Below are 16,535 nucleotides of genomic sequence, written 5' to 3'. Positions count from 1 at the left end.
TGTCTGCAGACACCAGAATCGGGAAACACGATTGGGCACACCGTGCCAAATGGAATGCCATGCTTCCTGGACAGCAGCATGAACGCGTTCTATGCCGCACGCCGGATCCGGCATTTTCCGGGCCTCCTGTGATGCTCCAGCTCTGCCAGGAGGAATTACCGATGGTGAGGTTCATTTGTGGTATTTCAAATAGGAAAACAGGCACTGTGGCAGCTAAGGGTGCGGGGGGAGGGTACAAACCGTGTCTAATATCGCTCTAGTGTGCTGCCGGTTGTGCTCTGGTCGAGGGGCATCTGTCAAGGCCAGGGGGAGTGGAGGGGGGGGGGTGGGGTTAGGAGGTGAGCCATAGGGTTGGGGTGGCCGGGCACAGACCACCATTGCTGTGGCCTGTAAGGCGGCCTTGCGGCTGCACGCGCCGCTGACTGCCCACTGGGAACTTAGCGCTACGGGTCATATGGGTGCCTCTCCAGGCCAACCCCCTAGGTACCCTCTGTCCCCAGCCAACCATCAACAGGGTGCCCATGCTCCAGTGCCATTACCTTGGCTGGGATGAGGATCAGCATGCATTGGAATTTTGCTAGCCCATTAATGGGACCTGAATTGCTCCTGGACTGGCACCACTTTCATCCATGTAGAACACTTGCGATTCAGTCCCGGCGTCTCAAATGGAGAACTCGCCCTTATGTTTCTATCGAGTCTATCCCTTTCCCTGTAATAATTTTAACACCTTTATCAAATCACCCCTTAATCCCCTCTGATCTATCAAAAACAATATATCTTTCCTCAAGGCTTACTTCATATTTGTATTTCCTCATATCAGGCAGCATTCGATTGAATTGCCACTGTATTCTCTTCATTTAGTCAATGCTTTCCCGATGATATGAAGCCATAAACTGAACACAGTATTTCAGCTGTACTCTTCCTACTATTTTAACTGGATTTGTCACCATGCCTTGTTCATTACCTTCAGTCTAACATGCTTCTTGGTAAAACAAAATCCCAGTTTTATTGCTAACTTTTTCTGATGGTTGAACAAAATATTTACAGCTAGCATATTTCAGATTTGATACCAACCACAGTTGTTGCATTCCAGAGATGGAGCTTGTCACTTCCTTGGATATACATTGTTACAAGCGATGTTTCATTTGCAAAGGTTGTGTTAAAAATCTTCTGTTCTGCAAGTCCATGTCTGTTGCAACCTGTTTTGGAGTGAGCCTTTGGCATAGTGCTAGCATTCCTACCTCTGAGCCAAAAGGCACAGAATTCAAAATCTGTTCAAGACAATGCCAGCAAATGGAGGCCAAGACTACTGCTGTATATTCTGACTTGGCGTCCATCAGGATATTTGGTCTGGTTTGCTGGGCCCATAAAATCACCCTGTTGTATGGGACTCACCACCCTTACGGCTGCAATAAAAATGGTTAAGGCCTCCCTTGAAGGAAGCATTCACATCATAGCCGACCAGACTATTAATCAACCTGTGAATCTTTTCACTGCAACCTACTGTTAGATTCCAGAAATGTTATTGTCACAAAGACCGCTTTCCAATCTCAGTATTAAAGCTGTGGTGAGTCCTTTTTCAGGTGTAGGTGACATGAGGGAACAATTTTTTATAAAATGGATTTGGAATGCATTACCTAAGAGGGTAGTGAAAACATTCAGTTGTAGCTTTCAAAACGGGATGGGATAAAGGTTTGAAAGTGAAATAATTTGCAGGACCATTGAAAAAGAGTTGGAAAGTGAAACTTCTAAAGTGCTGGCACAGACCTGATGGAAAGAATGGCCTCACACTCCATGGTACTATTCTATGATTCTACATGCATTCAGCTATGTAGACTGTACATTATCTCTAGGTTGGGATGCTACATTTGCTTACAAAATTGATCGACAGAAAAAAACTAGCTGCTCCAAAAAGCCTGCCTCAAAAGAAATGGATCTTAAGTGCTTATATTTCCAATGGAATTATTTTTTTTATAAAAAATGAACCTCGTATAAATGACTAATAGAAATCTGAGACAAACTTCTAATAGAAAGAAACATGCAACAAAAAAGTATTTTGACCCTGGATCTTAAGTATCTTCTATAGGTTGATCATAGGATGGCAGAGTCTCCACAAACTTGGTTACCTTTGCTTAGATGATGGTTTACATGGTGGGAAATCTAAAAAAGAGAATCAAAAATTAAAAATATGACCAGGGGCACTATTTTTGATTGTAAACTCTTATTCTGTGTTCATTACATTGGATTTCTTCATTTTTACTTGTGTTTTAAGCATCAATTTCCATAATTCTGTTTACATTTAGGGGTATTGGTTTATTGTGACTGAATAAATCATCATTACATTTTTATCATATACAATTCAGAGTTTACTGTGGCGGTGGATCAAATTTCACAATTCCTTTCATTTTTCCATAAAACTATTATCCTTAAGTATAATATACTGATTTAACTTTACAGGTCCTACAAAAATCACTCATCTTTACTGCTTGTGAATTGAAAAGTTATTCAGATATAAATCTTGAAAGAAGAGTCTTGCATTTGCATAGCATCTTTCACATTCTCAGGATGTTCCAAAGTGCTTTACAGCTAACTTAGAATAGTTACTGTTGTAGAAAAGCCAATTTAGCACCACCAAGTTCCACAAACTGCGTGAAGTAATAACCAAATAACCTGTTTTAATGATGCTGTCTGAGGAATAAATATTGGCTCAGACGCTGGGGAGAACTTCCAAGTACTTCTTTGTAACAGTGCCGTGGCATCATTTACATCCTTTAGTTTTCCATTTCACTTGTGAAAGCACTTGCGGCCTTTATTTACTTCATACTTTAGTTAGTTAAAGTGAAACAGCATAGGCAATATCTTGTGATACTGAAAGATGACACCAGGCATCAAAGAGGTCTATGAAGGATACAGGATTACTGTGCAGAATGTTCCAAGTAAACGTTTATGTTTGATGTAATATTTTACAGCTGCATTATTCCCAAATACCTACCAGGTAACTGTCTGGTGGGCAATCGCAGACTTTTGTTTTAATTCACTGGATCTTGATTGAATTTTGCTATTTTCATTACTTTTATTTGCTTTGGATCATATGAGTTGGGCTGAGCCACCCTTACCTGATCATTTAGTGGTGACACCCTTTTAAAGGAGATAGGAGGCTGAACAGCAACTGTTAAGCTTGGTTGTACCAAAATTAGGGCTCCATTCAGTCACATATCATTGTATTCAGAGAATGTTACAGTACAGAAGGAACTCATGAAGCCCATTGTATGTTAGGAAACATTTATTAGATGCTGAAGTTGAAAGTCTTAACTTGCAACTTTGGAACCCCCATCTCCTATAAGACTATGGATAAATACTGATCGGCAATGGTAATAATGGCTGTTTCCAATTTAATCCACCGTGACCCGCATCCAAACCAACCCCCAAAATTGGTTCTTAGATTAGTCAATGTAAACAAACTGCAAGATATACATAAAATAACTGAAGTAACTTGAGAACAAAATGATACTTCAAAGGTGGAAGGTGCATGGTGCTTAACAGTCAAAAAAGGATATTTTGTTCTAGACCTTTATTTCAATTTTTTACATTAGGAAGCTGAAAGTACTTTTTGCCACATCTACATTTTCTTCATGGCTGTGGAAAGGACAAGATGTTTGGTCATTTTGCACACAAAAGTAATATAATTGGATGTTTTGCAGCATAATCAGGTCTCGGTCATGTCAGTATTGGGGGTAAAGAAGGCAAGCAAAGACTGAACCTCTTCAGTCAATGGGCTACTGGAGGATGGGAAGAGAAAACTGTAACCTTGCATTTTGTGCCACTCATCAGGGAACTGATGTATTGAAAAATATTTTCCCACTTCTAATTTTACTACAATATATGAGATCAAATATTTTGTCATCAGTAGTGTAGCATTCCCACACTAAGAAAGCCTGATTAACCTAATGAGCAAAACAATATTAATAAAATATTATCAAACAAAAAGCACTGTCAAGCTCCAGGTGCCCTTCCGGGACCGCTGGTCAGTTGGAACCTTCTCATTTAAAATCCGCGCGTGCCTCCACGTGCGGATTTCCCGTTTGTGACGTGAGATGAATGTGCAAAGGAGCCTTGCCGGGCGAGAGAGGGGAGACCTTGAAACTGCCGAACCGGAAGAGAAAGCCGGCGTCTTCTTGTCAGACCGAAGCGCGAATGGGGCGGTGGTGGGGGAGGGGCCTGAAAACCGTCCAACAGGAAGAAGCTCGCGACTCTGTCATTGCGCTCAGTCTGTTGGTGCAGGCGGGCAGGCGAAGAGCGAGAGAACCGCCGGGGGGTGGGTGGGAAAAAGGAACAGCAGGAGGGGGTGGGGGAAAAAAAAAAGGACAAGTTATTTTTCCTCCCTTCTGTCATTCTTTTTACGGAGAGACAGGAGGTGGATATATAAACATAATGTAATAACCCGACATGTGAGAGAGAAACCAGTCGAAGAGGACGGGGGGTGGGTGGGTGGGAGGGAGGGGGGAATAGCTGTTGGTTTCGAAACAGTTAATTGGATTTCTGAGGCAAAAGAAAAAGTGGTGCCGAAAGAGCGGAACTCGACATTTAGCCCCTTTTTTGTAATATAAATATATATATTTAAGGGGGGCAGGAACCAAAAGGGTTTTTGGGGGGGGGGGGGGTGGGAGGGGGATTTGAATCGTGCGGCCGTCACTCACGCTCGATGGGGGATTACGGGTTCGGTTTATTAGTTCAGACCAATAGTACCAACAGTAAGGTCGCTTTTCCAGTCAGATATCACCACCACCACCACCATCATCACCAACAACAACAGAACGCTGCCACTGGCTCGGCTTGGCTTTTTCCTGCTTCGGCTCCCCAGACCATGCAGGATGAGCTGCTGCTGTCAGAGAAATCCAAATCCCAGCAGCAGCAGCAGCAACAACAACAACAACATCATCATCAGCAGCTCTCTCCCAGACTCGATCAAGCTGTTCCTGAACTAGTCCTCCTCTCCGACTCGCCCAAATCCGAGGAGGAGAATCCGGGCGGCGGCGGCAGCTGCAACAAGGAGAAGCTGAGGATGGAGTCGCCCATCCTGCCGGCTTTCGATTATCACGAACCAGCGCCGCCTCCGCCGCCGCCACCTTCCTCCTCTTCCTCCTCCAACAGCAACAACAACTCGTCGGGGCTCGGCGGAGCGGGTACGACCGGCACGGCGTCCCTCACCTCCTCCTCCACATCCTCCTTGACCGGTTTCAGCAACTGGTCAGCAGCGATGACTCCTCCTACCGTCGGCGAGGACAATTTCTTTCACCAGGGGGTCCCCTCCGCCAACGGTGCCATGCTCTTCCAGAATTTCCCTCACCACGTCAGCCCCGGCTTCGGGGGCAGCTTCTCGCCCCAGATGGCCCTCTCCCAGCATCACCATCCCCACCACCATCACCATCCTCACCCGCCGCCGCCTCACCATCACCAGCAACAGCAGAGGAGATCCCCGGCCAGCCCGCATCCCGCCCCGTTTCCGCACCGAAACGCTTTCAACCAGCTGCCCCACTTGGCCAACAGTATCAGCAAGCCGCCCTCCCCGTGGAACAGCTACCAAAGTCCGTCGCCTTCGTCCTCCTCTTCGTCCTCTTGGAGCTCCGGCGGCGGCGGGGTGGGCGTCTGGGGTGGATCCCAAGGCAGAGATCACCGCCGAGGAATGACTGGCGGAATGGCAGGCCTCAACTCCATCTCCCCGATGAAGAAGCCCTTCCCCGGCAGCCACATCCCGGCGCACAAGTACTCGAGATCCAGCTCGGCTTTCCCACCAAAGTCGTGGATGGAAGATAGTATGCTGAGGAATGACAATATTTTACCATTTCAGGTGAGCGATTATTGCAGCCTGACGCCTGTTAGGGTTAAGCTGCAATTTCTTAAAATGATAAACGCGTCGAGGTGGAGATGTCAAATGGCCTATACTGTACACGTAGGTTTCAAATACAAAGGGCTGCCGTCATGAATGCTTCAGCATGAATTCCTAACGTTTCACTTTTTATATTATAAATGACTAAAATACCGATCTTAAAATTACTCCAACAATCGTACTTCCAATCTCCTTTATTCTTACCAGTCTTTTATCTTCCCGAATCCAGATTCCAACTTCCGATAAGACTTGGAAATTGAGATCAGACACCCTGATCTTTATCAAATTCACTATTGGAAACGACCCTTTTCGGAGAGTACAGTTCTCTTGAAATAATTTTAACTTAAAACGAAAGACCAGTTCAGTTTAGCTTCTTGAAACCTTTTAAATTATTTTTCTGTGCGGATAAACATTAGAACTCTAATTCTGTCAGAAAAAAGGCTATTTCAAGTGCTCAGGGTGTAGATATTAATGATGTAAGTAAGGAAAGTCTTGATTCACTGCTTTTCATAACTTATTCAAAAAAATAGATACTGTTACATTTCCTGGAAGTTAATATGCAATTTTGCTTCTTGACATTGAGAAATAAAAATATTTAACACCCGTATGCAACTTTTTACAATCGTGGACTATTTAAATTTGGATAATTAAAATATATTTTGCGTATGCATTTGCAGACATGTAGATTCTAATTATTGATGATACAGCTCAGAAGTTAAGATGGTTCTACCCGAGGTCAGTAAATTCAGCAATGTGTGTGCGAGAAGGCATGTTTGGCCTAATGTACACACAGTGCATGGGCTTGCACTTGAGAGCAAGCACAATGGTTCTTTGAGCTTTACAAACTAATTTCAGCAACTACTTGCAGTTCTGCATAAAGTATAACCAGATAATAGTCTTGTACCTGTAATTCCAGAAAATGCGTATTTTCCAAAATTTGGACCAGTGACTTTTCAGTTGCTGATTGTGGAATTGTGTTTGTTTTGAAACCTATATTAATAAGGGAAATGGAGTATCCTGTAGCAATTTTGACTTGGTGTAGCAAAATTGATTACACCCTTGTTCCCTTTCAGGAGGTAATTAGCTCTTGCTGGCTTCATTTTGGTTTGTAGTAAGCAAAACATGAAAAACACTTTAATTTCAGCTCCTTTGCAGTTAAAGGGGAGTTCCCAGCAATCATGAGCATAGTTGATCCATGTCTTCAATATATAGTTGCAATATTCTCTGCCATCCATTGGTCAGAATTAACAGTACAAGGGCTTGATGACATGGTAAGCTATTACAAAATAATGCACTGTTAATCAGAGATGAATAGTGTGTTAGCATTGGAACAGTAGCTGCAGGTTGACCTTTTGCCTGTTGCTTCATTTGTTTCAGAATTTCATGTATCTGAATTTTTAGTGTTCATTGGCAGAAGTGAAAAGTGATGCATTATTATAAATTCTTTAGTCTTTTTTTTTCCTGAATGCACTTGTAACACTTATGTTGGATTGATTTTATTTTTGTTATTTCCATTGCTGGTATGTTGGCATATTTGATCATTTAAGGAAATAGGTAAGTGTGTATTTATTAGAAACACTTACAATATACAGATCCCCCCCCCCCCCCCCCAAGTCCTGACACGTTTAGGAGGTGTACTGACTTTCATCCTTTTATTTGTTATTTCTGAACTCCACTGTGGGAAGAGTCTCTGGATGTTACAGTGAGCAATTTCATAGGCAATACAGTAGTATTTATCAGTTTGTTTTTGCATTCTGGATATTGATTGAAAAGTTTCCACAATTGGAAGCTTCAAGTATTGATCAGGTATATTGAATGAGTATTCAAATTTCCTGGCTCGGGTGGTTTTCCTTGTTGGCACTCATTCTCCCATTGAAGCACTAATATATAAAAAAATCAGTATTCATCTCCTCTTCTGATGGTTTTGGCTCTTGCTGGGATCCAGTATTTTATCCAACAGATCAGTCATGATGACTCAGCAGGCAATTTGTTCATGGAGGTGTCACAGATGGAAGTCCGATACTTAAATGATCCTAGATAGTAATGTCAGGAAATGGGAATGATGGCTTATTTAAAAAAATATACAAAGATCATCTCCTGAGAAGAGAGCATTGATCCCAAGTGTATTTTTGTTGGCCTAATTGAAATCCGTCAACTTGTCACAGACCAAGAATTGAGTCTAGTATTGTCTGTATGACATAGTGGTAAGAATTTCTTTTGACCCGTATTTTGTGGCAGGAAGAAATTTACATGGAGAACACATCTCACTATTTTGTTCGCATAATTTTAAATGCCAAAAATGATGATGTTGGTAAACAGAAAGCACTAGCATATCGTTGGGGTTAGATGTGCTTCAAGGAACAAGATTGCACATGAAAAAAATCAACATGTCCAGTTGGGCAATTGGTTTCCAAGGGACAGTTTGAATTAAGAGGCCTATTTCTAGGTAATTTGCAGGAACAAAAACGAGCAATAAAGTTGATTCCGAGATTTAGTCTCCTGAAACTTTCTCTTAATTGACTTGGATATTGTGCAGTAGACTTCCTAAAATTTGGGCTGTTCGTGCCATTTTTTTATTGATGGTTTGCAACAGTTTCATTGTAACATTCAAGATGAATACAAGATTCAGGACAGATGGAACACAAAATGCAGTATTTACAATGGTCAGCTGCTGACATTGTACGGCCGTAAACCCGAAGTATTCACTGATGGACCAAAAAAGGCAGTTGCTTAATCCCAAGAAGTGTTTGTGCTTTCAATGTGCATGTCAACACAGCCTTGTTGATTAATGTAGCATGTAGACATCAGTAAAGTATGTCTTCAAGGATACTCCTGGGAATAAGTGTCCATTGGGCATTTACAACCTATAAAGTGCACCGTACAATCTTCAAGGATATGAATGGGGACTTGTCAAGTGAGGAAATATTGTATGTTTATTTTCCAAATGCAAAGTCCCGAAACCAAGCAGTTCCTTCTGGTCTTGCTATGTTGAGTGCGCAGAGGCGTCCGATGAGTCTGTGGATTGGACATTCTTCTGTGATGTGCATAGTTTGCTCTCTCCCATGAGCACGTAGGTGGCTGACACTAATGCCTTATCTGTGGAGGTTGGCCAAGCAGGGGATGTGGCTGGTCTGAACTAGTTGAGGGTAGACAACTCTTTACTTGGAAGGTTAAAACCAGGCAGTTGTTGGCTTGGGTTTGAGACCAGGTACTTGTTGTCATAATCCAATGAATTCCCATTCGTATGTCCAGGTGGAATTTGCTTTGAAGTCCTGTGTGGGAGAGCTTTTCCAGATCGGCCTTCTTGATGGGAGTCGTACCTTGGCTGGGCTGAATAGATTAGCATAGAGTGGTCGGTGGGCCCATCGTGAACTTTTCCCATTATTTTGTTGGTTATTGCTATTGCAAATTGGAGGATATGTGGTGCAGTGCTATTTTCAAGGAGGGAGGCAAGAGATTGATGTTGAGGATAGTAATGATGTGTGTGGACCAAACAGGTTGTTTCTGGACCAGACCTTTTATAGAATCCCTACCGTGCAGAAGGAGACCATTCGGCCCATCGAGTCTGCACTGATCCTCTGAAAGAGCAGCCTACCTAGGCCCTAACCCCGTAACCCCACCTAGATGCATTTTAACATAGTCCACCTAACCTGCACATCATTGGATTGTGGGAGGAAACCGGAGCACCAGGAGGAAACCCACGCAGACACGGGAAGAATGTGCAAACTTCACATAGTCACCCAAAGTTGGAATTGAACCAATTGCCACCCGGCTGTACCTTTGCTGCAGCTGGAAGGTCAATGTCCTCCCACCTAAACTCACTTTAAGGTATGTTGGAATTGGGTGGTGCTTTAACTTTGAGCCATTCATTTGGATGTTAAGCTCTTTTGTGGCTTTTGCATTGTAGAATAAGCTGGTTACTGAAGTTTTGAAAAGTCCTCCGGTTAGGGTCCAGTGCAAGGTGCCAAAGTCATGAACCTGAGTTGCGAGACAGATGTCATCGACATATATGAATTTTCGGGGGTAGTTTTTGGAAGATCATTTATGTACAAGTTGAACAGGATTGGAGCCAATACCGAACCTTTGAGTGGGGGAGTGCGGGGGGTGGGGGTCCATTGGTTTGTCTTTTCCCCACACTTTTTGATGCCTGTTTAAGGTGAACTCTGAACCCAAACCATTGATTGTTCAACAATATTCTGATGCTTTTAGTCATGTGTGGGGGCGCGGTGGTTGACAGCTTCATGAGGCCCCTGTGCTTAACAGTGTCTTGGCAGCTGTGAGGTTGAGCGATACAGCACTTGTCTTCAAGTTTTTCTGAAAGCCGTTTTCAATATAGTGGTAATGGCCAGTACCTGTTCCCCTGTGCTGCGGTCCTTGCGGAAACCAGCTTTTTCAAGGTTAAGGACTTCTACGCTGGGCGATATGCACTGAAGGATGAGGCATTCGAGGATTTTATCTGGGACCGACGGGAGAGAGATTGGATGGTATCCAGCTGCAAGTATGGGGTCTTTTCCAGGTTTTGGTATGGCGATAGAAGAAAGCAAGTCTTTTCCAGATACTAAAAGTTGTAAGGTATGAACCTGGCAATAATAGGCAGTTAACCCAGTCACTGGTAAGTGACATCGGCCAAAATTTTACAGAATGTTGTTTCTGTTCTGAGACCATAAGGTAATCAACATTTTCCTTCACACCTTCACAAAGATTGTGCCTTGCAAATCACTGGAATTATTTTGAGCTCAGAATTATCTATGTTTCAAAAAAATTGATAAAGTTCCATCTGTGGACTTTTAAGGAATGTTGGCGCTCATATATTCCGTTATGTTTTAAGTAGTTTGATTGGAAATTGGCTAAGAATAAATGCAGGAAGACATAATAAATGAAAAGGCTTTGTAAGTACAGTAACTAGATGAGTTCTATTCTGACTCCCTTGATACTCTGCTATTCATTAAGAATATGGAAGAGAATACTTGTAATATACTTGCTGATTACATGGCCATAGAGCTTACTGTAACAAGTAAGTGAGTTAAGTAACATTCAAATCTGGACTTGAGTAGAATTGCAATGTGTTTTAATATACATATAAATGTATATTGTAAATGGAAATGTGTAGATGATAAAAGAATGGTTAATGGAATGTGGAAAATAGAGTTGAATGAGTGCCATTGTGATTCTCTGAAGTGAAAATGAAGATATTAATAGACCTATTCAAGCCGAAGCTTCAGGAGCATGTAACATGCACCAACTAATACATTAAAAGTGTTTTTGCATTAAAACATTATTGGGGATTCAGCCAAATAGTGGGTTCTAGCGTCAAAAGTCTTAACTTTATGTGCTGCATTCAGTATAGCCATGAAGCTTTCAATACTACATTCGTCTGGGTGGCATGGTAGCACAATGGTTAGCATAGTTGCTTCACAGCATCAGGGTCCCAGGTTCAATTCCCATATGGGTCACTCTGTGCGGAGTCTGCACATTCTCCCCGTATCTGCGTGGATTTCCTCCGGGTGCTCCGGTTTCCTCCTACAAGTCCCGAAAGACGTGTTTGTTAGGTTAATTGAACATTTTGAATTCTCCCTCTTGTGTACCTGAACAGGCGCCGGACGGTGACGACCATGGGATTTTCACAGTAACTTCATTGCAGTGCTAATGTAAGCCTACTTGTGACAATAATAAAGATTATTATTATTCAAAAAGTAATTTGTAACAATTACAGAACTGGCGGTGCACCAAAAGTATTTTTCCTGAAATGTAAGATTATAGGATAAAATTACCCTAATTTTACCATCAGTTCCTCATCATCCAAATCTGCTTTTGTGTTCTAACTGTCAAGCTCATCATTCTAACTGTAATTGTGAATTGGTTTCTAGAAAGCTGTAGTCACATTTTAAACCAGTGTGGGAGGGGGAAATCCCATTATGTTAAGTATGAGGACAAAGACCAGCAGAGCATTGGGTAGGGTGGTGACAGTTACCCAGGTAAGTACACAAATGCACAGACGTAAGAAACAAATGAGTTGAAAGCATGAATTCACTTTAGAGGACATGATGAATTTGCTATTCCAGAGCTGTTATTACAACCTAAGCATGCTTGCAAGCTAATTATTCCTATGTGACCCTAGAAAGAAGGGGTTGCAGCAATTTTGTTAAAATATATAATATGATTTTGGTAAGATTGATCAGTTGGGTAAAGTTAGAAACAGCAAAGGATGAACACTCCCATTAGGGTTGTCTACAGATCTCTGATAGTGATGTAGTGGAACAATATATAAATATGGCAATCAAGGAAACATGTAGCAAAAACAAAGTGTTGGTTGCAGTGGGAGATTTTAATTTTCAAATAGACTGGAAAAAGCAGAACAGCTTGAGTAATAGATATCAACTTCTTGAACCATGTGCTTTAGAACTGACAAGGGAACATTCCACGCTGGATTTATTGAGGAGGAATACACTGAATTAGTTAACTGCAGTGAGCAAGCATCTTGCGAATACTGACTATAATATGATTGAATATGATATTAAGTTTGTGAGGGAGGAGAGACACAAACAGGACTTTTGAATTTAAGTAAGACCAACTTCAATAGGATGAAAAATGAATTGACTGCTTTAACCTCTGAACTATTGATAAACTTACCAACATTGAGAATTATTCAGGATGTATTTGTTATGATTCCAATCCTGTGTTGGCTGTATATTACAGTTCGTTCTGAGTCAAGAGTTGTTATGGCAACATGCACTTTTTTTACTTTGTATTGTAGTCTGGAGCTATGGATAGTGATGGTTGAGGCTCCAACATTCTTTCCATCACACAGCAAGCCAGGCATCTTTTGCATTCTTTAATGCCTGCCATTCATTGTGTGTTGGAAGGATTTGCAGGTTGACAGATCTTGTTTCACCGCATCATCCGTGGCCATGTCCTGCGGTGGGACTTTTATTCTTTTTCATGGGGCATAGACATTGCTGACTGGGCCAGCATTTATTGCCCTTGAAAAGATGGTGGTGAGCCGCTGCTTTGAACTTCTACAGGTCATACTACACTTTCTTTTGGAATGGTCATTGTCTGCCAAAGCCTTGATATTGTTTGCAAGTTTTGCTGCATTTGGGCGTTGGCTGCTTCTGTATCTGAGGAGCCATGAGCAGTGCTGAACATTGTGCAGTCAGCAGCAAACATCTGACCTTATGATGGTGATAGTGCCACACAACACAGTGGAGGGTATCCTCAATGTGAAAGTGAGACTTTGTCTCTATAGGGACTGTGTGCTGGTCACTCATGGACGGATGCGTCAGTGATGGGTAGATTGCTGAGGATGAGATCAAGTAGGTTTTTCCTTCTTAGTTTCTTCACCATCTGCTACAGACCCAATTTAGGTGCTGCGCTCTTTGGAATCCAACCAGCTCGGTGAGTAGTAATACTACCGAGTCACTCTTGTGGTTGACTATGAAGTCCTCCACCGTGGTACATTCTGTGCCCTTGCTACCCTCCGTGTTTCTTCCAATGGTGTTCTGCATAGGAGTACTGATTCATCAGCTGAGGGTGATGTGATAGATGGCAATCAGCAGGAGGTTTCCTTGCCTATGTTTTACCTGAGGCCATGATATTTCATTATGTCTGGGGACAATTCTCTCCATTCCCCACTATCCCTGGTGGGTCTTTCCTGCCAGTGGGACAGGCCATAATTGGAAATGATGATGGCATCTTGGATCTGGGAGTCTACTCTTGTAATGTATGATTCATATTTTGGAGTGTTAGCTTGATGTGCTGGTGCTGTTTCATTTGATTTAATGTGACTCTTCTGTAGCAGTTTGATACAACTGAGTGGCTTGCTAAGCCATTTCGGAGGGCAGTTATGAGTCAGTCTCATTCAAGTGGGTTTGAAGTCTCAAGAACAACAGACCAGATGAGGACAGTGGATTTGCTTTCCTAAAAGAGATTACTGAACCAGATGGGTTTTTAACAATGGTTCCATGGTCACCATTATGAGACCACCTTATAATTCCAGATTTATTAATTGAATTTAAATTTCCCAGCTGCCATGGTGGGATTTGAACTTGTGTCCCCCGAGCATTAGACTCTGAACAGGCTCTGGATTGCTAGCCCAATGACATTACTGCTATGCCATCATCTTCCACCCATCGAATCCCAAGACCTCCCAAAAATGTTCCACTATGTAGGCAAGGAAAAGTGGCTATCTGATGGATGGGGAAGCTATATAAAGCAACAAATGATGCAAAGAAAAAATAGATGCATGAAGAGAATATATATGGGAGAAACATTTGCAAGAAAATATCCAAGTTAACAATAAAAAATATTTCTTAAATATGGTAAAGGGGAATGTGCGCCTTTTAAGAATGGGCGCAATATAATGAGACACTGCAGCAAACCTACTAATGTTTCTATCTGTTTTCACAGTGGTTGTGAGTAATAAAATATCAGATGTACAAGGAATTCTACAAATGGGTCAAGGGAGGATAAAATACATTTTTAAAGATATTGTAGTTGAGAAAATAATACTCAAATTAACCAAATCCCGAGAGCCTGATGGTCTCCACCATAGAGCAGTAAAAGAAAAGGGGGAGGAGCCCTTAGCTCAAATATTTAATTTTTGTGTAACACCTTATTGCCTTTTGCATTGGAAAATTGCAAGTGTAGCTCCATTATTTAAGAAGGGAGGGGGTAGGCGGAGAGAAACCAGCCATTTACAGACTTGTCGGGTTCCTGTAACTTCCCATAACCGATAACCCATCAGTAACAAGATAGACTGAGACTTGGACAGTATAGTTGATAGTTAATTGGCATTGATTTGCAAAGTGGTTGCCAGCATGTTAGATTAGGGGAGTGTCTATGAATATTGTCTGCTGGAAGGCATTCTATTAAGATTCTTCACAAGCAATGTTAGCAAAAATTAGTGCATGAAACTGGAGGTAACCTATGACAGGTTGCTATTGGTTGGGAGGCAGGAGGGTGGAGGGTTGGGATAAAGAATTTGGTCTCTAGCTGATGTAACTTGGCATTCCACAGCAACCTGTTTTTGAGGCCACAACTTTTCTCGGTGTAGATTAACACGATTAATGACTTGACTGAAGAAATGGAGAGTTCTATATCCTAAATTTGCAATTGAGAGCAAGGTAGGAAACAATGGTTGGATTCCATTCTGCATTCACTTTTCTGGATACCAAACTTCTGGAAATAGATATTGGCCTTGGAGGAAGAACAGTGTGGATTGACTGAAATAATACCAAGGCTCAATGGGTTAAAATATGCATGCAGGTTGCAGAAACCTTACTTGTATTTCCTTGTGTATAAGAGATAGTGGTGATCTAATCAAACTATTTAAATTCATTAAGATACTTGAGGGTACACAGTAACTATTTTCTGTTGTGCGAGAATCCACAACCTGAAGGCATAATCTTAATATTAGCTGTTGTTCATTTAGAAGTAAAGTCATGGAACACTTTTTAAAAAAAAAAAGTTTAGCAGACATCTAAACTAGTTCCCCAAAAGGGTATGTATGTTATTGAAACTTAAAACCCAAGATCAATAGATTTTTGAAAGGTTAAGGATTATGGAGCAAAGGCAAATAAATGGAATTCCGGTTTTGATCAGCCTCAGTCTAATTCCGTTCCAAAATAAGCATAAGGCCTGAATGGCCTGCTTTGGTTCCTAAGTCTTAGTCTAAAATATTTAATTTTGCCGCACCTGGGTTAAAGATGTTCACTCCATTACTTATTGAGACTAATAGGCTGCCAGTGAGAAGTAGAAAATAGGGATCTACTTCATACTTCAGTTCTGCGTATCATGAAGCTAGAAACATTGCTGATCCTGCAGTGTGAAATATTTGAGTTCTGGTGAATCTCAGTGAATCATAAAGCTGGATTTTAAGATGATTGCGACAAGTTAGGGTTTTCTTTATTAAGTTGTAGTGGTTTATGCTGAAGTGGGAAAGTACTCTTGATCACTGTAAACTATGCAACAATTTAACCATTGCTAAGCAGAAATTTGTAAAACAGTTGTATTTTTGCATGTTTGGGTTTTTACCCCAATTTTTCAAGTTTTTGTCCTGTGCTGTAAATCCCCAATTATGGTTACAGCACATGTTATTGGGCTGTTTACTGTCCTTTGAAGTACATGGTTGATACATGACAGTCAAATCACATGCAAGCATCTGGTATGCAGTGGGCATTTTATACAATTTGTCTATTGAGGTATTATAAAGCAATGACTGCTTTCCGCACCATCTATAATTTATAAACTACCTTCTCTTCTCGGTTGGATTCTGTAGGCCAGTGCTTCTCAAATATTTTCCTATTTTGTGACCCCCGTTTTGAAGCTCAAACTGCTGTGACCCCAGAGTGAGAGCAGTGTGGGTGAGTAGAGCTGTGAGAATGGAGGAGTGAGGCAGATTTGAAAGAGTGATGGTGGGAGAGCTCTTAAGAGAGTGGGGGAAAGGGGGGCACGAGATGTGGATGTGGTGAGAATTGTTTAAACTGCAGGCTTTGTTTTGAACATCTACCTTTTCAGGGGTGTTTTTATAGCCAAAGTCTGGCCCTGAAAATCTGTCCAGTAGGCCAATAGAAAAAGTGAGATTTTAAAGGGACCTTGCAGCTGTTAGCACTCTGTTCGAGCTCCACTGCAGCTATTATTGCTGCCCCGC

At 41.8% G+C, this 16,535-nt stretch overlaps 1 protein-coding gene across 2 annotated transcripts in view; it reads left to right on the top strand.

Annotated features, from left to right (window-relative positions):
• Positions 1-4,663: 4,663 nt before the first annotated feature.
• Positions 4,664-16,535, top strand: part of cpeb4b (cytoplasmic polyadenylation element binding protein 4b) — a 147,369-nt gene continuing 135,497 nt past the window's right edge. For both annotated transcript variants that reach the window (XM_038795473.1, XM_038795472.1), the window contains exon 1: positions 4,664-5,848. In XM_038795473.1, coding sequence (XP_038651401.1) covers positions 4,703-5,848 — 1,146 coding nt within the window. In that variant the 5' untranslated portion in view covers positions 4,664-4,702. The remainder of the gene's footprint in view (positions 5,849-16,535) is intronic.

Source organism: Scyliorhinus canicula, chromosome 4, assembly GCF_902713615.1.
Source record: "Scyliorhinus canicula chromosome 4, sScyCan1.1, whole genome shotgun sequence".
NCBI classification, from domain to species: Eukaryota; Metazoa; Chordata; class Chondrichthyes; order Carcharhiniformes; family Scyliorhinidae; genus Scyliorhinus; species Scyliorhinus canicula.
This window is presented reverse-complemented; position numbering and strand designations above follow the sequence as displayed.